The 27,205-nt window shown below is 37.7% G+C and overlaps 1 protein-coding gene across 2 annotated transcripts in view; it reads left to right on the forward strand.

The window, feature by feature from the left end:
- Positions 1-27,205, forward strand: part of prkcea (protein kinase C, epsilon a) — a 79,341-nt gene that overhangs the window by 15,755 nt on the left and 36,381 nt on the right. For both annotated transcript variants that reach the window (XM_055175847.2, XM_055175848.2), the window contains exon 2: positions 11,528-11,591. In XM_055175847.2, coding sequence (XP_055031822.1) covers positions 11,528-11,591 — 64 coding nt within the window. The remainder of the gene's footprint in view (positions 1-11,527; positions 11,592-27,205) is intronic.

A 27,205-nucleotide genomic window follows, 5' to 3' on the forward strand; every position in this document is an offset into this window, starting at 1 on the left:
TGAAACCTTGACTGTTTAAAACCTCTGTATACCTTGAAAAAGGTAACCAGCCCATGCCTACACCAAAGGAAATGTAAAATCGTGAATCGGACCATAGTTGCTCTTTAAAGCATACAGTGAACTCTATTACATTTCCTGAGCTATGAAAAAGCTACTTTTAAGCTATAAAATTTTCCACGCAGTAAACAGTCTTCAGTCATGTTCATGTGCAATGCCTTTCTCTTTCTCCACCCATCCTTACAGAAGAGTCTCAGTTTTATTCCCTGGTCAGATGAGTCCTAATAGGCCTAACAGCTTAATAAAATGTACCACTTTAACACAGCCTCACCCCCTTTGATTTGTTGTGCACACCCAACCGGCAGCTCGGTTTCAGATAGCCGGAGATTGATGCATCATTATGGTTTTATATTTAGTCCTGGGACATGGATCCATAAATGATAACCACCTCCACACTTAGCTTTAGTGCTGAATGTACAATGTTCAAATTTTTTGCATGGGCTGCTTTCTCAGTCCCTGGTGGCAGTGCAGCATGCATCTTAACTTGTAGAGCGTTGGTGTGAATAACGCCAATGTTTCGGTTTTGATTCCTACAGAATGTCCATATAGTCATACTTATAACTTTTATACATCGAGTTGCTTTGGATAAATGCCAATTGTGTAAACACACAGAATGTAAGATGTGGGCTGCATTCAAAAGCTCTAAAATGACAGCATTCCAAGGCAGGAAGGCATCAAGGAACATCCGAATCCAATGTTTGCTTTACTTACCGTCTCCTGAGATACCTTCATCGTCTTGTCCCACAATTCTGTACGTGGGCAAGTGTGGTGAATGTGATTGGTCAAGCCTGGTCCAGTTCAAAAAATAAAATGGAAAGTGACTAGAACACAAATTTAGTGTAAATAAAGTTTTATTTTCACTTTTTACACCTTTTGATTGCATTTCCAGCAAGAAATTAGTACTGTTGTTTTCAAATATCACAAAGGTGCGCTCTGCTCTGTTGTTTATATTTTCAACAGAATTCCATTACGCTGCCTATGAAGGCTGTCCGAATGCGTTTCCCAGAGCTGCCTTGACGCCGCTGAAGTTGTTGCGAAGTCAACCCCTGCAGGACACCGACCCTCTGTGACCGAGTTTGGGCACCCCTGTTTTAAACAATGGCTGGGTCAAATATGGGTTGAACCCATTTGGGTTTGTCCAAATTTTGCTCTAGCAAACAACCCAGTGCAGACTTTGTTTGAATTGCTAAACATTCATGGTCCAGTTAAAGGCTTGGGATGATTTTTCCATGGAGAGCGTGAACGACTTGTGTTCTCTATGGCTCGTGGTATCTGTTTTCACAACGGTGATTAGAAAAGAGAGAGGGCGAGCGAGAGGCCAATGATGGGCTCTCGTTCAGGCACTGGAGGACAGTAACCAGAGCAAGAGCTTGTTTTGATTTAGTTGTACATAATACTGCATGTACACTACATTAGCATAAGAGACTGTCTGAAATGAATGCGACAAAGACTGTAGAAAGGATTTCATTTCGTATTGACTTATTTTGGCATGATATTATTGTGGAAATGGTGGTCTGTATTGTAGATTTTTATTCTGTGTGTCTTTGCCTGACATCTGTTACATCTTTAGATATCAACTTTGTCCCATAAATTTGAAATAAAATCTAAAATTTAATGAAAGCAGACCAACAGTAAGAAGATAGAGGTATATAATTATTGTGGATCTGGTTTAAATAATTGGACATTGGATTTTGATGAGAATGTTTGATTTTATATTGAAATGTCTGATTGCAGATGTTGGTATCTTGGGAAATCTGAGCAAAGAATTTAAAGCTGTAGAAAATATACATACTAAATTACTGTGGTCTTATTTGGTTGAAAAATACAGTATGAGAAGCAGCACACTACAGAAAAGGTCTCCATTTGTCATTGATGTAATCTCATCGTTGTCTAGGAGACAGATTTGAGATATTAAAGAGACCTCATTTGCAATTTTCTCTTATGTAAGGGGAGGGACAGCAAGGCTCTTGAGCTGTTGGTGTGGATGAGGTTTAGCTATAGGCTGTTGCATAAGAAAAGCTGATTATGTCCCACAGCTTATCTCTTAGTTTTAACCTACTTTTCTCTTATTTCGCTCTCTTTCACTCCTATTTATATTCCCCAGCGATTCTCTTCGCATTTTATACATTTGATGCCCTAACTTATTGACTCCATAGTAGAGCTGGGCAAAAAATTCATGTGTATCTCATCACAGTAAAGCCGATTCGGTGATTAGTAGTAAATCGCCATCACCTGCTTTCAGATGGAGCGACATTTACTATGTATTTCACCGAGTTCATAATCATGGAAAATCGCCTCCAATAATGCATGCGATTTTGCCTAGCTTCTCTGTAAAATACGGCTCGGTGTAGTAAATGCTGCCCTATCTGAAAGCAGGTGATTTTTTTTTTTTTTGCCCAGCTCTACTCCATAGCATCAACTGTGTTTTACTGAATTTGTGTATTAAGATACTTCTTGTGCTAAAGTCTTCTGCTGGCTTGTGTTAACACCATATATCTGCACGCAGTTTCTGTCTTCATTTTGTGTAGGTGTACACTGTCAGTATGTTGGTACATATAATTTGTCTTTGAAAAGGAGAGAAATAAGGACAGAGACTGAGAGAGATGCCACAAAAGAAGGAAGAGAGAAACAATACAGAGAGAGAGAGATAAAGACAAAAGGAAACGCTTCTCTTTGGAAGTAATGTAATCTAATGCAGCACAGCAATTGCGTTGTACATTATTCAGAAGGGACAAATCAGCATTGATTGACAGGCTGCTGTACATTTGTCTGTAGTGTTTGTATACGTATGATGTACTCTGTGGTTCCCTTCTTGTTTTGAAGCCATGATCTTCCCCAATGTTAACCTATGATTGTAATAAAGTAAAGAATTATATATACAATTATTTTATAAAAATGCAACTTATAGTGCATTTGAGTGTGTTTTACCATGTCCATACAAAATTACTGGGAGCTGAACCCATGAGTCTGGAGTTGGTAGCATTATATTCTACCATATGATCTAAATTTGTTAATGTAATTATGTTGTCAGTAGAGCCAGACTGATTTTTTTTAATCGATACAATTTAGGGCGTAAACAAGTCAGATAATCATATATCGTCCAATATTCTGTTTGTGTATATTATGGTACAGTGCATACATACTAGAGAATATTATACTATATACTATGTACCAGTCAATACGTTTAGAATAAACTGTATGTAAATAAACACATTTTTTGCAATGATCGCTCAAATGTGGTGATCAAACACTTATAATGATGTGACAAAGATATCAGGGTGTTTAACAATTTAACAATAAACTTTGTTATCCAAAATTAGTCTGACATCAGTGCACTAAACAGTAAACTTTAAATAGCTTTAAAACACAAACTGAACAATATTGACTGACAACATCTAATGTGTAATGTACGAGTACAACCTTTTTATATCAGTTCTGACTTGTAACGTGAACCCACAGTGTCTGTGCGAACTTTAGACTATCATAAAATGTCTGCGATGGTGCGAAAGTTGCGTGAGTTATTTCATCAATTGCTTTCTTTGAAAAGCACGAGCATGTTTAGTAACAATGCAGGCAGTTTTACTCACATAATGTAATATTAGTGTGTGTCAGTTTATAAGAGGAGTCACATTTTAAAGGGGCCATGGCATAAAAATCTGACTTTTTCCATGTTTAAGTGCTATGATTGGGTCCCCAGTGCTTCTATCAACCTAGAACATGTGAGAAAGATCAACCCAGTAACTTGGTTTTGGTTAACCATTCTCTACAAGCACATGAAAAAATAGGTAGTTGAAATTTGGCTCTCCTTATGATGTCATAAGGAGCTCTTGTTATAATAATACCACCCCTTAATCTGCAATATCCAACTACAGCACTGCCATTTAGTGCAGAGAAAAGCACAATTGAGTTTTAATTGCAACAAACCACCATCTTTATGATCAGTGTTTGAATTTCATCAGCTCATTTGCATTTTAAAGGACACACCCAAAACGGAACATTTTTGCACACACCTACAAAGTGGCAATTTTAACATCTTTTAATAAATTAATAAATTACATTTAATAAATTATCTGTATGGTATTTTGAGCTAAAACTTCACATATGTGCTCTGGGGACACCAAAGATTTATTTGACATCTTAAAGTCTTGTGCCATGGCCCCTTTAACAACTCACAAGTGGACAAAGAGATGGATTAAAAACACCAAGTGTAATAGGGAATGTGTCTCTCTCGCCCACGCATAATCTAATCCACTAAAACGCTTAATACCAGGTGTAAATGTTGTGAAGACATCGCTTACCTGCTTGCCTGGGTCGAAATAAGTACTTAAATAAAAAATATAAAAACTTGGGTGCATATCTGCGGCATACGCTGATACGGATATATCTGCAGCAGGCTCAAATTGGCCGCTAAAATCGGCAAAAGGATAGTCTAGTTGGCTCTATTTCTCAGAATATATTCATTGGGAAACGCATGCAGCAACAGACAGATCAACTATATCAGTTTGTTGCTGTCAGTTAGTGAAGGTATTTATGTACAATATGGTTAAAAAACATCTAAGACATAGCAAACGATTGAAATTGTAAAATCACTAAAGATGCGATTAGAAACATTGCAAATGCTAAAAGTCAGAATGTTCAATGAAGAAACTAAACCGCACATTACGGGTTGATGTGTTCATCAATTCATTAATCAAATAAAGCAAATTTGTAATGAAAAAACATGTATTAAATAAATAAAAAATGTGAAAGAGACATTTTTACTCTTTGCAGAGTTTTGGACCCCATTGTGTTTTTACAATGTGTAATTGTGTATGCTATAAAACATACAATAGTAGGTTCACATACTACTGCATACGACTTACCACAGTAACATCTTTTGGCACAAAGATGGATTTTATGCCACAGACTTACTTCATTCAGCACTGGACGATCAAATTTTAGACAAGTTCTCCTCTTGCAGTGTGGGGCTATGTGTCAGATGATGCTTGCACGCATTGTGGACTTTGCTTACCTTTGTGTGTGTCCCTGAAAACCATGTGATCATTTTTTGCGATGCTTTATGATTTAAAAGGGTGCACTGTGTGCCGTGAGCCCTTGATGCTATCTCAATTTGCTGAGGCAACACTGATGTGAAGTTCCCAACAGCCCATGCAGCATGAGAGTGTGCACAGAGTGTCATATGCGACACCAAATTTTGACATGTAAGAGGACCACAAGTGCTGGGGATTAAAGGCGGGGTGCATGATTTTTGAAAAACACTTGGGAAACAATAGGGAGTCGGGCCGAGTACCAAAATGACACTTGTAGCCAATCAGCAGTAAGGGGCATGTCTACTAACCGACATCATGTGTGGGACGGGAGAAGGTCCAGATTCTATTGGGGTAGGGGCGTGTTTGTTTAGGTGATTTCAAATGTCAATATTGGCTTTCAGAGATCATGCACCCCACCTTTAAATGATTGGATTGAATTAGAGTTTGGCTGCATTTCTTTAAAATGTGTGTGTATTTGCTCTCAAGTGTACTGTAACCAGACAATGCTAAACTGCTGTCTGTTGCCTGATCAATGACAACAGCAGCTTTCGAGCTTTCAAACTGACGGATGTGCACACTCACAGACTCACGCACACTTAAGCATCTGTGCTGTCTTGCCAACATTGTTTAGCCTAGCGTTATACTTGTTTCCTGGAGAGTATCATTAGGGAGAATAGTACACACCACTTCATCCCTACGCACACATACACGCAGTGGACTTTCCTTCCTTTGCTAAATTTAGTGGCTGTTGTACCTCTGAGACAAACATACTCAAGGAGGCTCTTGAATGGAATCTTGTGACATCACAGGAAGAGGGGGGTGAGGGGAGGAGCCACGTGGCAGAATAACAGACATGTCATCACCCTGTTAGCATTTCACATGACATCATCAAGTACTCGCCTACAGTTATTCTTTTCATCACAATGCGGCTGTTTTTAAACTCTTTCATTCAATGATTTAAAGTAATTGTTTAGCCAAAAATGAAACTGATTCATTCTCACTCTCATAACATTCCAAACACAGATGACTTTTCCTAATGCAGATCACATGACAAGATTTTTGAAGGTCGTTTATGCAATTACAGTGAATGAAGACTGGGGTAGATACAAAAAACTGGCATAAATTGAATCATAAAAATTAATTAGGGCTACATTCATGTGATACCTACATGGGCTATTTTAATGTGATTTGTGGGCTATGTCCATTTGATTCGTGGGCTACATTCATGTGATGCATACATGGGCTACATCATTCATGTGATAGATTTGTGGGCTAGATTCTTGTGATAGATTCATGTGATACATACATGGGCTACATCATTCATGTGATAGATTTGTGGGCTAGATTCTTGTGATAGATTCATGTGATACATACGTGAGAGAGATTCATGTGATACATACGTGAGAGAGTTTCATGTGATACATACGTGAGAGAGTTTCATGTGATACATACGTGAGCTAGATTCATGTGATAAATACGTGAGCTAGATTCATGTGATACATACGTGAGCTAGATTCATGTGATACATACGTGAGCTAGATTCATGTGATACATACGTGAGCTAGATTCATGTCGTACATACGTGGGCTACATTCGTGTCATACATACATGGGCTAGATTCATATGATACATGCGTGGGCTACGTTCACGTGATATATACATCGGATACGTTCACGTGATACATACGTGGGCTAGATTCATGTGATACATACGTGGGCTAGATTCATGTGATACATACGTAGGCTAAATTCATTTGATACATACGTGGGCTACGTTCACGTAATACATACGTGGGCTACCTTCATGTGATACATACGTGGGTTAGATTAATGTGATACATACGTGGGCTAGATTAATGTGATACATACGTGGGCTAGATTAATGTGATAAATACGTGAGCTAGATTCATGTGATACATACGTGAGCTAGATTCATGTGATACATACGTGAGCTAGATTCACGTGATACGTACGTGAGCTAGATTCATGTGATGCGTACGTGAGCTAGATTCATGTGATACGTACGTGGGCTAGATTCATAAATATACGTGAGCTAGATTCATGTGATGCATACGTGGGTTAAATTCACGTGATACATTTGTGACCTAGATTCATGTGATACATACGTGGGCTACGTTCATGTGATACATACGTGAGCTACGTTAATGTGATACATACGTGGGCTAGATTTATGTGATACATACGTTGGCTACCTTCACGTGATACATACGTGGGCTAGATTCATGTGATACGTACGTGGGCTAGATTCATGTGAAACGTACGTGGGCTAGATTCATGTGATACGTACGTGAGCTAGATTCATGTGATGCGTACGTGAGCTAGATTTATGTGATGCGTACGTGAGCTAGATTCATGTGATACGTACGTGGGCTAGATTCATGTGAAATATATACGTGAGCTAGATTCATGATACGTACGTGGGCTAGATTCATGTGAAATATATACGTGAGCTAGATTCATGTGATGCACACGTGGGTTAAATTCACGTGATACATTCGTGAGCTAGATTCATGTGATACATACGTGGGCTGCGTTCATGTGATACATACGTGAGCTACGTTAATGTGATACATACGTGGGCTAGATTTATGTGATACATATGTTGGCTACCTTCACGTGATACGTACGTGGGCTAGATTCATGTGATGCGTACGTGAGCTAGATTCATGTGATACGTACATGAGCTAGATTCATGTGATACGTACATGAGCTAGATTCATGTGATACGTACGTGAGCTAGATTCATGTGGTACGTACGTGAGCTACGTTCATGCGGTACGTACGTGGGCTACGTTCATGCGATACGTACGTGGGCTACGTTAAACCTGAAATCAACTGTAACTTTTTTCTTAAGCAAAAATGGTGCTAAAAACATATTTTTGAAGGTCATTTCAGCTACTGCAAGCAGGTCACAAGACTTTGTATACTGTAGATCCCCTCCCCCAGAGAATCGTCAGCTTTGATTGGTTCTTTTAAATCAGGTGTGGGAAACCCTAGGTCCTGGAGGGCCACTGTCCTGCAGAGTTTAGTTCCAACCCTAATCAAACGAACCTGCACTGATCTTTGATTTGATTTTTCAGGTGTGCTTTATTAGGGTTGGTTGCCAGGATTCCCCACCCCTGTTTTTAAAATGGAAGGCAGGACTTTTGTCACCAGAGAGGCTATATTGAGTGTTGCATTGTCTCCTATTCATAATAATTGGAACGCTCAGTCTTGTTATATCCAAAATCTTTGGCTATAGTCATATGATTCACATGAAGGTTGGCCAGTATTAACCATTTTTCATTTCAATTTAATTAAACAATAGGTGACTTTTGGCTGTTTATAAATACACTCTATTGGGCGGTTTCCCGGACAGGTTTTAGCTTAATCCAGGACTAGGCCTTAGTTATATTAGGACATTTTTAGTAGTTTTTACAAACAAACCTTACAAAAACTTCACTGGTGTGTATCTTGAGACAAAACATTGGCACTGATAAGATGTGTCAGTGCAAGTTGTTTTTAAATTAACGCAGTTCAAAAATGTATTTTAGTCTAGGACTAGGATAAAGCCTGTCCTAAAAACCACCCCTATATCACATTAGTAAATATGTTAATGTTATTATTCTCTTGTGTCTTATTTATGTGGGTAACTTATGAAGACTTTTTCTGAAGTACTGTTTCCTTTTATCCAAAAAAAGATTTATCTTGTAGCTTGGGGTAGAGTCAATTTGTACATAAGCATAATTTTGGGACTAATATCATGTAATATAATGTTAAACTATGTGATTGGTGATTTGTGGCCCAGCAGGATTTTGAGCAGCATCCAGTCACAGATGAATGACTGATAAACATACAATGAATGGCGTTGCCAGTGTGCATATTTTCATTGAAATGAAATGTGTTTGGTTTATAAAGACATAGTGCAACACGGCACTGCTATTCTCATCTTGTGTGAGACCCTTTAAGTCTTTTGAAGCCATAAAATAACTGTGTAAGAAATTGGCTGAAGTTTATATCACTTTCCATTAAAAATCCTGACTCTCCCCCAGCTCTCCTAGCTATACGAACAGAATGCAAAGATTATCAGTAAATAACAACATTTTGGTTTGGTTTGAAATTATTACATAACAGAAGTTATACTTTTGAACAGTCACGACTCGTCATATAAACCACTTTTATGATACTTTAATGGCGCTTTTCCATTGCATAGTACCCCACAGTTTGGTTCGGGTCAGCTTGGGAGTTTTTCCACTGGCTGCAGTACTGTATTACCCGATACATTTTTTAGTACCACCTCGGTCAGGGTTCAAAGCGACCAGAGCTGATACCAAAACGTGATGTGAAAACACTGTAGATCACTGATTGGTCTGAGAGAATCGTCACTACAAGCGTCATCGCTATAATGTAAAAGATTAGCTTTACCTTCGTGCTAGCTTGCGCTGTCTTGAGCAAACATGTTGTTATCCATGCTTTGCTGTAAGTTCCCAAAGTCCATTTTAGCAATGAAAAACATCCACAGGAAATCAGGAACACCATACCAGTTTTTTCCAGACTTGCAGTTTGTGGCGGCACATTCGCAATGGGCATGTCCGCATATATGCTTAAATGAGGCTCAGCGGAGCGCGTCGACCAACGCCACGGGTGTTTATACAGAAACTGTCATCTGAGACAGAGGTAGTGATAAACGCGATGTGCAAACATCTATTTGTGGTGGTCAATTTTAATTTTGTGGCGGATTGAGAAATAAATGAATGTATGGGAATGTGCAACAACAATCTAACATGATGTCACAGCAGTAGGCAGCGCGAATATAACGACACGCCTATAATCCCTCACACTCCGAAGTGTTACTGAACTCAATGGAAAAGCTAACCAAGCCAAAGTGAGGTGAGCTGACCCGACCTGACCCAAACCAAATTGTGGGGTACTATGCAATGGAAAAGCGCCATAAGAGAGCTTTTGTGTTCCTCCATTTATCTGAATAGAAGAGAAAGACCAAATTTTTTTATATTCCAGAAGGCGCCTTATTAATTTAAAGCAATATTTTCAGAAAGTAATCTATTTGATTTCATTAGATAAGAGCAAATGACCGGTACAGACACTCTCCTGTAAGTGTGTGTATCTATGTGGATGGGGGGATGAAGTAGGGCAGTTTTGTAACAGTGCGACAGGCTCAATTTTGATAAGTGCAGTCGACTTGATGATTTCATAGAGAATAGACAGAACAAATCAGTTTTTTCTTTCCCAGCTGAGAGGGCGAGTTAAACCTAGAGTGAAATAACAGAACGGCAACCACCCCCCACGGCACAAACTGTGACTGAAATCTGAGCAAACAAAACTCTCGTGCAGCAGAGCCCATTAGGAGAGCTTGTGTCGTTCCTCATGTCTTAATTCAGTAAGAAACCAAAACTGTAAGTGCTGATCTGGCATCAGTTCCACCGTGCTCACCAGATGAAGGGAAAAATAAAACAGAGCTCCTATTTTAAGACGCTCGGTGAATGCAGCTCAATATCTCTTCTCCGACACCTCCATCCACCTCCACATATGCACACGCTTTCTCTTTCTCTGCATAATAGGATTAAGCAGTGGTTTCCTGACATTGTAGGTCTGGTGCCTCTCCCAGCTCTTCTTCCCCCCACGCAGTGCTGATGGTGAGTGGGTGTCGAATCTCGGCTAGGCGCCGGGCCCGCGTAGGGTCTGCGTGGGTCGCGTTGGGATGGGCTTTGCTGGCAGGAAAATATGATTTGAAAAGGAATCATAAAACCGAAGCAGTTTCCCTGCTGACTTTTTGCCACCCTTCGTCCACAGAGACAACAAAAAGAGGCAAAGAGCAGGAAGTTCCTGTAGAAAGAGACTCACAGAGGGAATCTGTTACTAAGATCCTGAACTTTGGCACCATCTAAAAATAGTAAAGTGATGTGAATAAGATGAAGTGGCTTTACTTTAAGTGGGGTTTAGGCCAGTTAAAGGTGCTGCGTTGCCAAACTTGTATACAGGGCTTGTATACAGCCGTAATAATCATCTACATACGTGGCTTCAGGCTTATGTGAGGTTGCAATATAAAAGCCCTTATATATTTGCTTTCACTGGTTTTAATATAAAGAAAGTCTGTTATAAATGAGAAATGCATTGCTTTCCTACAAATTAAAGGTGGGGTGCATGATTTTTAAAACACTGGGAGTCAGGCTGACTACCAAAATACACTTGTAGCCAATTAGCAGTAAGGGGCGTGTCTACTAACCAACATCTTTACCTGGGTTTGCATATGTGTGGGGCAGGTCTATCAAAAGAAGGTTTGTTTAGGTGATTTCAAATGTCAACATTGGCTTTCAGAGATCATGCACCCCGCCTTTAAGTAATGTTGTTTATATCCTTGGCTTTACTTTTATGGTAAAATGCTTTTCTCTGATTGGTTTCTCTTTGTTTTTCTCTCTGTAGATTGACCTGGAGCCAGAGGGCAAAGTTTACGTCATCATTGATCTGTCAGGATCTTCCAGTGAAGGTGAGATTATCCAGTCTACTGCGATAGTTAACGCCAGAAAAACAATGACATGCATGCAACGCTTTCAGGTTCCACTGATGACCACTACAGTGGTAATGGATTCACGAAATCCTTCTGCTGTTGTAATGCATCAGTATAACAAACATGCCCTCAATATAAAGCACTTGTGAGTGAGAGGAAATGTGTGTGTGGTAGAGAAAACAGCAGTGTCCATTAGGGAAATCCCACTCTTTAACTCTCATAAGGATGTGCGGGGGCTGTAGCTCTCTCTTTTGTGTGTGTGCGTGTGTGTGTGTATGCATGTATACTGGAGCATATGTTCAGAGAGCCCACTCACTGCCGAGACCCGAGGCTGGTGCGGGGAGAACCTTATGTAGTTGAGCACAAGTAATGAAGCATGGCTAAAGATCAAATGCTGGATTGCGATTTAGAATAAGCTCCATTGAAATTCACACCATGGTTATAACATATTACAATTTCAGTTTAAAGGTGCAATTTGTAAAATTTAGGAAGATCTTTTGACAGAAATGGACTATAATAGAGGGTATGCAAATGACGTCACTTTTCCACGTAACCACGCGAGAGCTCGCCGGTTGAGTGGCAAAATGTGCAACAAAATGGCTGGTTTTTATAGCGGCTGCTGTGAAAATGCCAGTAAAACTGACTATTATCAGCTTAAATTAAATTTAGTTAGACTTGATGGACAATACTTAGTTACATTAGTTGCATTTTCCAAGCATCTGTGCTTTATTAGGATGTTTGTATTGGGAAATTTTTTTATTTCACTACATTCTAAAACATAGAATCATACTGTGTATTCTTTAATATTGCATATTAAAATTTATTTAATACCTAATTACATTAAAATTGTATACTTTTACTTGACTAAAAGTATGCTAATGTACTTAAATATTAAATGTAAAACAAACATGTGTATTTATGAAATGCAATAGAATAAAAATTATGATAATATGCTTTGGAATGTATGTTTCCCAAAGAAAAACACGGATAAAATAGCAAATACTTGAAAAATACTTTTAAGTAGAAAGTAAATCCTCTGCTTGATAGTGACCTTAGCAACTTACTAACCCACCTGTGGTCTGTGGACATTGGCATGAACGATCAATTTACTTCTACTTTTTGTGTTTTTTGTCAGTCTGTAAAACGATAGCTCTGAATTCTTGTTAATCTGTTAGTACAGTCTATCGCACAACAGCTTTTTCGCATTTCGACAAGTTTTCACCGTGTTTTTGCATATGTCACACTGTACTCAAATGCTGCCGCTCTGTCTTTTGCCACTCAGTGGGCATAACCGCAGTCCCTCTCGCCGACGGTGACGTCATGTGCATACCCTCTATATATATATATATATATATATATTTGAAAAGGAATCATAAAACCGAAGCAGTTTCCCTGCTGACTTTTTGCCACCCTCCGTCCACAGAGACAACAAAAAGTGGGAAAGAGCAGGAAGTTTGTGGATGCAGTAAGGGTGTCGATTTTGATTTTAAATTGATCGAAATTAAGTCATCCTCAAACCTCGAATTAAAAAATGGAATTGTCAATGCTGCCACGCCCCCATGTCAAAAACCACGTGTTGAGTCCTGAGAGTCAACCTCCTCTAACTTAGCTAGCTACAGCCAGTTAAAAGATAGCATGGTAGATGCAGGAGACATCACGCGAGCTGCTCTTTACATAGGAAAAAAAAAAACAGGACCGGTCGTTTCTCTGAACTGAGATCTGTTTAAGTTTTACAACAACTTATTTCAGTTGCTTAAGAGTTATGAAAACAGCATTTAAACATGACTTATTGGGGTCTCACAATCTAGTCTGACGGTAATAAAAGCGCATTTTTAAGGTGCAAAGTATTGACAGATGTTCATCTGACAGGAAGTTTCGTTTTATCAAGGATGCGCTTGTACCATATTTTTCTGCTGGTAGCAGGACTAACATGGCAGGGCATCTCCGGGTTCAAGGTCAGATACTATATTTCATATAATAATCAAGTCAAGTCTAAAAATGGCATAGCCTTTTTTTGTGCTTTTAAAAAAAATGTAAAAATCGAGAATCTAATCGAACCATGACCTTAGAATTGAAAATGTAATCGAATCGAGGATTTGGAGAATCGGAAAAAAATACATGTGTATGTGTGGACTAGGCCTCAGACAATGGAGTGGCCATTTTTATTCAAGTTCACTCTTTTTAAACGTATTTTTTTACCCATGTGCATAAACCCACACTTCATAAACACAAGTTTTCATTGATGTTTTCAAATGATTTACGTTTAAAGTTCACATAACACACGCTGTTTCTGCATTTCTGATGTTAATCTGGGGTACGTTTAAAGTAGTATTACATCCTTTATATCTCCGAAGACTCTTAAAGGCAGGGTAGGCAGGAATTATCTAAAAAACTTTTTTACAAGTTTGTCTAAACTGTCTTTATATACAAATGCATAATTAAAATGTAAGTACTCTAAAAAAGAGAGTATAAAACTCGAGTGTCTGTAGACCTCTCACGACTGTGTTAAACACAGTTAATTATTTCCATCCGGGACGAAACATATGATTAGCTTGCTCAAATATCACTCTCTCTCGCGACCATGGCTCCACCCGTTGCTATGGGATCTGCCCAGACATGCGCACACCCGATTGATTTGAACGTGCACGAGGCAATAGGAAGAGCAATAGTACAGCAGAGAAATAGCACTAACAACTCACAGAAACTGCATTCACATCTTACAGTACCTGCATATCCAGTCAGCGAAGGCAAAAAAGGAATAAATGAAGCAATCAAACTATCGCGTGGCTTTTCCTCGAGTCGATGATGCGGTAGCGGTATTGTCTGCGGAGTGTAGTCCTCGTCAGAGTCAACAATGCTTTCATCACAGAAACTCTTCCATGCAAAACACTGGCTGAGTGAGTACTAAAAGCCATCCGTTTATAAAAGCCATCTGTTTATATTCCTAGTGATAAAGTTAGGTGTATTATTACATGTGATTGTGACTTGATGTTATTACATGCACCGCGCTCCTTCCTCTCCGCTTGTCTGAGGTAATTCGCGCGTTCATGTGTTTTGGGGGCGTGGCTTAAGTAGAAACCCAGAAGGGAGGGGGTGGAGTGAATGGAAAAGTTAGCTGTGTTTAGAGCAGTGCTGAGAGGTATACAGACACTCGATTTTTGTACTCTCTTTTTCAGAGTACTTACATTTTACTTATGTATTGATATATAAAGTCAGTTTAAACAAATTTGTAAAAAAGTTTTTTTAGATAATTCCTGCCTATTCTGCCTTTAAGTATAATCAGATTTATAAAAGAAAGATTAGCTTTACCGATTCTTTCTGATAACGTACGAAAAAATGAAGAAGGAGGAGTTACTACCGCGGGAGGAGCGCGCACGAGTCATGCAACACTATACAACACTGTTTAACTTATGATTCACTACATGTTCTTGTCATTTATATAATATGCACGCGCCTATTTCCAACATAAGACAGAAGACTTACTTACCGCATGCAACTCATGATCCCGGTTGGGACTTTTCAATGAAATCCAGCGCATCAAACACACAAGCAAAACTCCGCTGCTACCCTGGATAATAAACTATATCCATAGTTTCCATAAGGCTGGCTTTCTTCTCCTTACATTCAAAAACACACTTCTTCTTTCGTGCCATTGTTGAGTTTTGAAATTAAACAAAGCTGTGTCGCGTGATGTGATGTTTGTAAGTTCTAGCGTCTCCCGCTGATTGATGGGTGGGCGGGGTTTTCCGGGGGAATTGCCCATATAAAGAAGTGATGCGTATAGAAACCACTGAAACGTCAGCTGGACCCGTAATCACAAAAAACTTTCCGAAACTTATATGAACCCTGGCGAAGTGCATTCGACACAGAAATACTCTGTAAACCGCCCAACTGCTTTTTGACACTTTGCCTACATTTAGCATGAGGAAACAACTCTATAACTGTGTTAATAAGTCAGAATGCATGAACCACCCCTTTAATCTTTTATGAATTTTCCAGACGCTTTCATCCAAAGTAACTACAATGCATTACAAGCTCTACATTTTATTAGTATGTGTGTTCGATGGGATCAAACCCCACAACCTTTTGCGCTGCTAACCTAATGCTCTCATGAACATAATGTTTGTGTTTCAATACAGTAGACTAATTAACCAATGAGCTCTGATAACAAAATTTGTATTTATGTACCAATATGTTCCCACACATACACACACTATTGCAACAGGCAATAAAACACTTGCATACCAGCTGAGTATGTCTAAATAACAGTTGTGTTGCCTGGATGTAATGTTAATCACAGACCTCTGTTCAGAGGTGTCAGGAAACCGAGGATGAGCTTGGCTGGAGACCACTTAATTCCAGCATCTCTGTACAAACAGTCAGTTACTGCTAATGTGCGACTTGCACTGTGCATAAATGAGAGCTCAGCATCCTTCTGCCTCTGGGTTCAGCAGGTTTTCGGATTTAGTGACCTCACTTAAACCTTGTTCTGTACAAACGTGTATCCACACATTTATTGACCTCTGGTTGATCTTTTGTATCGATCCAAAGCACTTTGTTGTGACCTGGGTGGGGTGATATGACATGGGCGTAAGTATCCCAACAACACACTGACTCAGAAGAAAAAAATAGGCCAATGCAATCTAATCAGATAGGATGTGTCACTTTCATGGTATAGCAAATTGTGCACAAAAATGTTGAAATGGGATTGTGTGTTGTTTTTTAACGTTCATTTATTTATTTATGTTCATATATTTTTATTTAAACATTACTCGTTCACAGTGATTTAACTTAACCCTTAAACTGCCAAGCCTTCTGAAATGAAATAATACATTTGTTAAAGAAGACTATTTTGATTATACTCACTTATTAGCGAAATATGACGCTGTGCGATAATGAAACCTATTGGTTTTCGTACTTCTCTTGAATAGTTTCGTCACAAAACATGCAAAAACTTATGAGATTCAATGTTATCAATGTGCCACCACATTTGAACATATTGTGCTATATTTTGCCATAGATGGGTAACTTGGCAATCTTTAATAAGTTCAAAATATTTATAATTTTCTCTCACAGACTTATTGTTTCCCAATATATGTAAACCTCACTGGTCACCTTTCAATGTCACTTGTTCTGTCATTAATGTTTATACACTGTAATCCAGGACAAGATGGATTTACTTAAAATTTTTTAGGAAAGTTGTCCTAAAACATGTAACTGAAAAGTAATGTGAACTAAATGAGTACATTTAAATTAAATTTTCTTGTAATTCCAACTTAATTCAGCAAATTCAGTAAACTTAATTTTAAGTTGATTTACCTTTAAATAATTTGTAATATCAATTGCTCTGTCCGACATCTCCATTTAGTTAGCAGAGTTACTTTTAGTGCTATAATTGGCATTATAACCCAAAATTCATGACTGATTTTAATAATATAAGAACATTTAATAATATAAGAGCTTAAACATCTATGACTTAAAGCTTACAAAACACACACTGTTTCTGTATTTTTTATGTTAATCTGGAGTATTACATCCTTTATATCTCAGAGGAGTCGTTAGATTTTTTTGTTGTTTTTTTTCCAATAACTTAAGAAAAAATGAAAGAGGAGTTACTGCCGCGGGAGGAGCAAGTACGAGTCATTCAACACTAAACACACTGTTTAACTTATGATTCACTACATGTTCGTGTCATTTATATAATATGCACGTTTCTATACGCATCACTTCTTTATATGGGCAATTCCCCCGGAAAACCCCGCCCACCCATCAATCAGCGGGAGACGCTAGAACTTACAAACATCACATCACGCGACACAGCTTTGTTTAATTTCAAAATTAATGTCATTAATGTTTATACACTGTAATCCAGGACAAGATGGATTTACTTAAATTTTTTTAGGAAAGTTGTCCTAAAACATGTAACTGAAAAGTAATGTGAACTAAATGAGTACATTTAAATTAAATTTTCTTGTAATTCCAACTTAATTCAGCAAATTCAGTAAACTTAATTTTAAGTTGATTTACCTTTAAATAATTTGTAATATCAATTGCTCTGTCCGACATCTCCATTTAGTTAGCAGAGTTACTTTTAGTGCTATAATTGGCATTATAACCCAAAATTCATGACTGATTTTAATAATATAAGAACATTTAATAATATAAGAGCTTAAACATCTATGACTTAAAGCTTACAAAACACACACTGTTTCTGTATTTTTTATGTTAATCTGGAGTATTACATCCTTTATATCTCAGAGGAGTCGTTAGATTTTTTTGTTGTTTTTTTTCCAATAACTTAAGAAAAAATGAAAGAGGAGTTACTGCCGCGGGAGGAGCAAGTACGAGTCATTCAACACTAAACACACTGTTTAACTTATGATTCACTACATGTTCGTGTCATTTATATAATATGCACGCACCTATTTCCAACATAAGACAGAAGTCTTACTTACCGCATGCAACTCATGACCCGGTTGGGACTTACATCCAAAAACACACTTCTTCTTTAGTGCCATTGTTGAGTTTTGAAATTAAACAAAGCTGTTGCGTGATGTGATGTTTGCCAGTTCTAGTGTCTCCCGCTGATTGACAGGTGGGCAGGGTTTTCCGGGGGAAGTGCCCATATCAATAAGTGATACGTATAGAAACCCATGAAATAGACTCGTAATCGAAAAAAAATGATTTTGGCAAAAGTGCATTCGGCACAGAAATACTCTGTAACACATCCAACTGCTTTTTTGACACTTTGCCTATGTTTAGCATAAGGAAACAACTCTATAACTGTGTTAATAAGTCAGAATGCACGAAATGCCATTGAACCACCACTTTAACAAATATTTAAGTAGTTCTTATATGTTCTTATTCTGTTAAAAAGCAAAATATTTAGGCACAATGTATCATGGGTATTATTTTTCAACATGTATTGATTTCATTTCACTTGAATGTTTTAGTTTAATGGATTTTATACGCTTAAAAGTTAAATAAACTAAGATTTTTTAAGTATATGTGCAAAACACAAAATATTAAGTGATGTTTACTTCATTGTTTAAGTAAAGACAATATCTGGGTTAACAGTGTATGTAGGAAATATACTTGAATATATAAGGTATCCCATTTTCTCCTTGACCAGGGACAGCTTAAAAGCACCAATAAAAGCACTTAATATATTAGACAACACTATTCCATTCATGACCCTTTTAGGTCATGACCTTTGATCTTCGCTGCTATGATGAGCACACCACCATAAGCAGGTGAGAGCAGTTTTTGGTAGCCAGAGGTGGGAGGTGTTTTGTTGTTTTAACAGACAGATCCAATCAATCAGTCTTACACACACACACACACACACACACACACAGGCCAGACAGTCTCTCTAGATATGAAGGGCAGTCGAGCTATTTTCAGTCGCACCTCAAGCTAGGCTGACCAGAATAGCTCAAGCGCTGCCGCTTGTCTGTACAATTACTCACGTTCATACCTGCCTGACCCTGCGTCCAACCAAAACCAATTCAGCACTAAAACGTCTCGGTTTATAGACTGACGATAAGAGCTTCTTCTCACTTGAGCTGCAGTGGTCACAGATGGTTCATTCAGATGAACTAAATATATTTATGTCTCTTTCTCTGCTTTAGTGTGTTCATGCACACATAAATCTTGATATTCTGTAGAGGAAAAGAGACCAATAAAGCATCTCATCTCCCACCTGCTTTGCATAAATTTGTCACTTTAGCTTTTATCAGCTGAGCCTTCTGATTGGAGGTGACAGACGCTTTGAATCTATCTTTATCTCCCTCTATTAATATCCTCTCATCAGCCGAATGTATTCAGACCTGTGACTCATCGCATCTTCAATACATTTAGCCGTATTAAACTAATACAGGTTGGAAAAGGGATAAGTGACTTTGTATGTGAGCACGCATTTTTGTTGGGTGGAGCATATAAGTTGTTCTGGACCTACTGTCTCAAAATAGTGAGAGACTAACCATGGATTAGGAGATAGAAAGATCTTGTAGGTGAGCTTTAACAGTGGTGACACATGAAGTCATGCTAATTATATTGCATAATTGTTGTTTGTAAATAAATACACATGGCAGAAATAACCCATTTCTAAATCCGGTTTTCTCAATGCCCATTTCATGTGCTTTAAAGGGATAGTTCACCCAAAAATGAAAATAATGTCATTTATGACTCACCCTCATGTCGTTCCAAACTCGTAAGATGTTTTATATTTAGTCCAAGAGCTTTCTGAACCTCCATTGAAAATCTACGTACGGTATACTGTCCATATCCAGAAAGGTAATAAAAACATCATCAAAGTAGTCCATGTGACATCAGTGGGTCAGTTAGAATGTGTTGAAGCATTGAAAATACATTTTGGTCCAAAAATTACAACGTTATTCAGCATTGTCTTCTCTTCCGCGTATGTTGTGAAGTGCATGCGCGAGACTAAAGTCACGTGACTGCAGTAACGCTGATGAAGTACGACGTGGCTGACGTGTTATCTGGTGCGCCCTAGCTGTTTTTTGTTTTTTTTTGGGGGGGGGTTGTGGGCCCAGACTTCGTTTACAGTCTGAGGGAGACGCACGCTGTAAGTTTGAAAAAAATCTTTGCAAACATGTCTGATGCTGCATTTACACCAACCGCAGTAGAGGCGTGAAGTGCGAGTGATTTCAATGTTAAGTCAATGTGAAGGCGCGTTGACGCGCGTCAGGAGGTCCCGCTGCGCGGAAGAGGCGTTCGGCGTGGCACGGAATACGCGTTTACGCCTCTTTCGAGCGTGAAGCTCGCGCGAAAGGCGCGAATTGAGTGTTGTGCGCAGTATGCGCGAATGTGTTTTTTGTGCATTTTGCGGTTCACGCGACTTTGCCGCTGACGCCCGAGTTGAAAAATTTGAAGGTTGGCGGAAATTTGCGCCGCGTTAACCAATCAGCAGCCTGCTTGCTGCTGTGGTGGCAGCCCCGCCCGGAGGCACTCATTCAACCAACGCTTGGTATTGTCCATAAGCAGTCACCCGGAGCTATACAACACAAGTTCTTATTTCTATAGGAGACAGGAATAAAAAGGACCTCGCTTGGAAGAGTGTCAGTGAGGACATCGGGCAACCTGGTAAGCTGTAATACACGTTTCACTTTTGAGTCACGTGACATTTATCGACCCGCACTGTTTATTTTCCCCTATAGTAAGGTTACCACATACAAAACGGTAACTTTCTCGATAAATGCACAATCAACATCAGTCATCTTGCAAACAGACAACCGCATAGCACTTGCCCCTCCCACAAGAAGCGGAGTTTGCCTCTGACTCGCGTCAACTGCTTGCTTTTTCCGCGCGTCTACTCCGCTCTATACGCGCGAATGCATTCAAAGTGTTCAAGCGGCAAACTAGGCGCGGTAGACGCGATTTTGACGCCCAAAACACGGTTGGTGTAAACTCGGCATGAGGATAATAGGGATTTGCATAAATGTCATTTTTTTATTTTGATTAATCCATAGGTCTGAAGAATGAGTACTCGATTAACTGGGGGCGGGGTGTACATGTCATGGTGAAAATGAAAATATTTTTATTAAAAGCACTCAAATAAAACTTAATTTTGAAGAAACTATGAGAGAACAATGAACACATACTAGACTATTAATGAATTAAATGTTTTTAAAATAAACCCCTTACAGGAATAGCTGCGTGATGAAGTGAAACTAAAGGGTTAAGTTAATAAACACAAACCGAAGCGCTTTCTACATGACGCACTCTACATAATATTAAGCCTTTATACAACATATGTACAACATGCATCTATCTGCATAAAATGCAAGACTTCAACTAAGTTTTCAACTTAGTTATGTACAGAAAGTTTAACTCCCTTTGTGGATGTGCATCATAAACAGCGCGCTTTTGTTCCCCTTCTCGCTTTCTGTAGCCTACACAGCTGTTTTTTCTTAATATTTATTATATAGTTTTAATTGTTGTAAGCTGTATTAGTTTGTATAAACTCTGTACATATGTTGTACCATACTAAAAATAAAATAAATAAAAAACACCCAGCTAATCTGCGATGCCTGCACATGCGCTGTCAGCAGACACGCTTTATCAACTGGAGGGGCAACAGACATTCCGAGGGGAACAGGATCGGCTGCTACACCGGCTTCACGGGATCGGTGGGTTGCTACCGCGCCGTTTGTTTTTGAATCACGCATGGTAACGTTACTGATGTCATACGCTGGTCTGCGTAGCTCGACACGACGTCAAACACGCATCTCCAGACCCAGTCTTTACTATCAGATGCGCTTGTAATGCTAACCAGCCATCCAAATGCCGCCATATCCATAATAAATAAATAAATAAACCAACATGATCATCATTTTCATGATCGATCATCGATGCTACGTAACATATTAAGCATGAATACATTCCAAGAGAATTTTCATATTTGGATGAACTACTATTTTATAAACACACACAAACGCGTTACAGTTAAACATGCATAGTGGGACAACCATGATAAACCCTTAAGAACTGCTTTAACCTCAGTTCTATCCCTCTGTTCTGTGATTGGCTGCCCCTTCAACTTCCTGTTCTGCCCACACTTAAACTTTCTCCAAGAGTTTATGTGCTTGGTGTGTTTCCGATTCTGTTCAATTACTATGCAAATGTATGCAGGGCTGAAAGGAGAGGTGGTATCAGCTATTTTTAGATTTTACATTTCTCTCTCTTTTTCTCTTACTCTTAATGAGTTCTTGAATTGAAGGCTGCAGTGCGCTTAATTTTCTCCATCAATTTTATTTTTTCCGAGCTCTCACCTTATCTCATCACCTTACCATCTTCTGTCTCTTTTTTTTTAAGTCTGTCTTTCTGCATGGAGAGCAGGGGATCTTCTGCGTTCATTACGTGTGTTTGTTCATCGGGGAGGCTTAGGCTCTGAGATGGTTTAGATTGCAGGGGTTGTCATGGAAACGAGCCTGTGAGCTCACACTTTTCGATGGATAGAGTGGGTGAGAGGTCTGAGAGCAGGAGAGAAAGAAAGAGCGATGGAGAGATTGGATGAAAGATTGAACAAGGTCAAAATCTAAACAATGACACTGCTATTGTAAAGCGTATTCAGATAAGTCATAGAGCAGCGGCTTTGCCAAATATCTTTGTAATTCAAATCTAGCTGTAAAAGACACCATTCATCAGTACATACATGTTAAGAAATGATTGTTTATGTATAAAATCTGTTCTACCAGTAGAAAGATACTTTAATGTAGTCAAAGAGCCTTATCAGAATAATATGTCCATTTTGTAAATTGCAAAAAAATGAGTCATGTGACAGATGGCAAGTTAGATAACATCTCAGATCTCTTTGCCACTGCAGCACAGTAATATGACTGTAATACCACCTGTCAAGCTTGCCAAAGAGAGACATCAGTGCTTAACCATTTTGCCCATACCATCACATACAGTATTTGTCACAGTTAAAGATGCCACTAACAGTGTACCATCTAGAGCCCGACTGATATGTTTTTATGTTTTTTTTTTTTGTACGATCCCGATACAGATATTAGGGTGTAAAAAGTCTGATAACGATATATCAGCTGATATTCTTTGTGTGTGTATATTATTATAGTACAGCACACATATAGTCAGCTCTATAAATATTGAAACAAAAGCACATTTTGTGTTATTTAAGCTGTTTTCCAAAATGTATTCCAGTTGTAGTCATATAATGTCCGGGTTTAGGAATTACAGCTGTTTAAAATGTAATGTAAGCTTTTTTAAAGAGGCCAAAAGTAATGGAACAGTTGACTTAAAAACTGTTTTATGGACAGGTATAGGCTATTTGTTGAATTATTTAAAGCATGTTAAAGGTCTGGAATTGATTTTAAGTGTTGCATTTGGGTGATTCTCAAGAAATCCAGACTTAGAAAGGTGTCCAGCATCAGATTTTTTTAAAAAGCCATTGAAGCCAAATTATTTTTGCACATATAAGATAAAGGTCTGAACTTACTATAACCATTATTTTTAGAGGATTTAAAAAAACATTTCATAAAGAATGATTTACATTTTTTTTATTATCATTATAAAAATTATCATTACCGCAACATGATATTACATTAAATATATGCATTTACAAACTAATGGTTTGGTAATGAGAACTAAAACGTTGTCTAGGTAGTATGACAAACAATATTTCTAACTTTTATCTGGATAGAAAAAATAACTTTTTTTTTTTGAAAATGTAAGTTCCTTGAGGGCTTAAACAATGATTGAAAATTGTTGATTGAGAGAATTTTTCTTGAACACATTTATATTCCTTATTATTGTCTCTACATTTACCAATGATCACCAAATACCAAAATATTTCTTTACTGTAATTGTTTATAGTATAACATGCACTGAAGCTTTTTATTTTTTTACATTTTTTAATTATAAATATTTCCATGTCAAAGAACCCAAATCCAGTCATGGACACGTTGCGGTAATGAAAATTTTCCCCTTAAATGTGGAAAAAAAACAAAATTGGTTTGTATGATGTCATTTGAAATCATGTACAAAATAGTACATGAAGAGATGTTTGTAACTGTATGCTTCTTCTTTTGATACTCGTACTTTGCATTAACTTTTTTTATCAAAATGTTTCATGACACGTCATAAATCTTATTTCGCGAGAATCACCCATTTGCATTTGGAAGCTGTGGCTGTGATTCCAAATCATGCGGTTCTGGGCAAGTGAAACAGACCATATTTAGGTTATAAAACCACAACAAATCCATCAGAACGATAGCCAGAAAAAGAATAGTGCCCAGATTTTGGTACATTGAGCTACATTCTGACAAAAAAAACACACTGGTGAGTCTAACAGTGGTGGATGATCGCATTGCAGATTTTTTTCATGTAAGAAATTGACCGGCCAAAAATCAGACTCTGACAACTTTTGCTCCCTACATGCGATTGACAGCTGGACATTTTTTATTTTGTTTCTGCCGTTCCGTGTTATGGACACAAAGATCTTATATGAATGTGTTTCTGAAGGGAACTCTAATTTCAATTAATTACAGATCTTGTTAAAGGTCAATTTGACCTGTAAACAAGCAAATAAACATTTTGTTTATCCATTATTATTTCTTGTCTTTTGCTTAAACCAGGGGTTTTCAAACTTCTCAGCCGAACCCCCTTGATCTAAAGTATTTACTTCAAGTACCCTCTGAGATTTAAAGTAGATATTTCAATAGTTTTATAGCACATTTGCATGTTTAGTTTTAAAGACATTATTTTTAAAAAACATCACACATTACAGTGTGTCATTAATACTCTTTTAAACAGAGTTTTGCACCCTAAACGGTTAATTTATTTCTGTCATCTACTATATCAAACTATACCAACTTCTAACACATATTCTAGTGGATATGTTATCAGCGCTCAGTTTTCATTGCTGTTGGATCAGCACATTGTTCCCAACTCTCCCATCTCACACAATAAAACTGACACCGGGGGCCAGTCATAAAATTAAAAATAAAACATGGACAAAAGGGAGAGGGCCATTCACATTATAACAATAACTATAACGATTTTTAAAACTATATTTTTTATAGTTATAGTTATCGTTATAATGTGATGGCCCTAATGTGACTTAACTACAACTGAAGGTGTCCAAAAGAATCTTTATCATTTCTTTCCCTTTCCTTTTTCCTTTCCTTCTCACACTTAACAGTTTTTTTGCACTTTAACTATAGTGCCTACTGTAAACGTGTTATGTATTACAAAAACATGCAAACGGCAAGGGATATGTAAACTTTGTGCGTGCCATGCATTGAAATTCCAGCCAAATCCGCTGAGCTTTCTGTGTAGTACTGCACACATGAAGATTACATGATCTAGTTTTCTTGTACACAACACTGCGACATATTTTAAGCTGAGAGGGGAGCCTGCCATTCATTCATTCAGTGCTTAAAGGGACACTTCATCCATTTTCATTAAGCTTTGTATAGTTAGAACCCCAGTCATGTTTTTCAATGGTCGTGCATTATTTTCTCAGTTTCCGCTGAGACAGAATAAATACAAATTTCAGTGTTGCACTTCCTTCTTTCAATGATGTAAAAATCATCATTTTGCACCATCATTGAAAGCAGGAAGTCCAATGTCTTTGCTGAGGGGGTGAGACTACAAACACCCCTTTTCTCGGTCAAATAGGCACCAAATTCAAAATGTATGTTACATTTCGACTACAAATATGACACACTTTTAATAAAGATTAATGTTTCTACGGGTGACATGCGCCTTTTAAAATGGCATTTTCAGGTGCTTCATCAATGTTGATGCCACCTTCACATAAAAAGTCAGAAGTATGGAAGCATTTTAGATTTTATAAACAAGACGACGTTAGTGTTGTGGCTTTTAATTTATTTTTATTAATTACCCACTTGTAAACTGCCGTTCACTGTTCTTTTTTTATTAATATATTATTTGTATTAAATCTATATTCATTGAGTTGAATTGAGAATCGAGTATAAAAACCTACCCGAGAACCGGAATCGAAAATTGAATAGAGAATCGAAATCTCTCTATTTGATAGCTTGTGAATTGAAATCGAATCGTTCTGGACCATCTGAATCGATACCCAGTCCTAGTGTTTTATCATTGTTTAGTACTATATGTATATAATCACAGGACCTCAACGTTTTCACTTCAAGGCTCCCATTGCCCCCCACTCACAATTTCTACCAAATAAGATGTTTTAGAGATGTATCTAACTAGACAGTTGTGTATGTCACAAAAAATGAAATCTATTTATTTTTACTTGTTTTAGCTTATTTTAATGTTTGTTTTGTTTCATATATAAAATGTTAAGTCATCCTGAAGCCCTCTTGAAAGTTTGTTGAGGCATCCTGGTTAATTTTTTTTCGTTATAAATAATAAATATTTGTTAATTTATCAGTTTTCTGTGCTTTTATAACACAAAGCTACTTTCAAACAATGCATTGAATACTATGTACTGTAGGTAGTGGTTAGCAAAGAAAACTCCAGCAGGTTTAAGAAAAAGAGTGAACAAATCTTTCCACAAATGGAAAGAAAAACCTGGGGGAAAATTAGAAGTAAACAAGAACTTTCAAACATAGTACACGGAGCAAGTGATGTTTGTACTAAATTAATTGTGCAGCCTTTTCTGACTCAGGTCTATGGAGATTCCCAGATCTGTGTTTCAGAAGGAACAGAACCATACTGTATAGACACGTGTATACATGGTTTTGAAAAAGTTTCAAAATATGGATTATTACAACCCATATACATCTGACAGGAACTTTTTTTACAAGCAACATAAAGTGTAAGTTACAAGGTATACATTTTATCAATATGTATGTTCCTTGTGAACTGAACCCGTGACCTTTGCGGCGCTCTACGCAATGCGCAACCATTGAGTTATATAAACAGGAACAGAACAGAAGAGTATACTGAAAAAAGCCATCTCTCTCTCTCTCTCTCTCTCATATATATATATATATATATATATATATATATATATATATATATATATATATATATATATATATATATATATATATATATATATATATTTATATATATTTATATATATATATTTATTTATTTATTTATATTTATAC

The sequence above is a fragment of the Misgurnus anguillicaudatus genome, chromosome 4 (genome assembly GCF_027580225.2).
Source record: "Misgurnus anguillicaudatus chromosome 4, ASM2758022v2, whole genome shotgun sequence".
Lineage (NCBI taxonomy): Eukaryota > Metazoa > Chordata > Actinopteri > Cypriniformes > Cobitidae > Misgurnus > Misgurnus anguillicaudatus.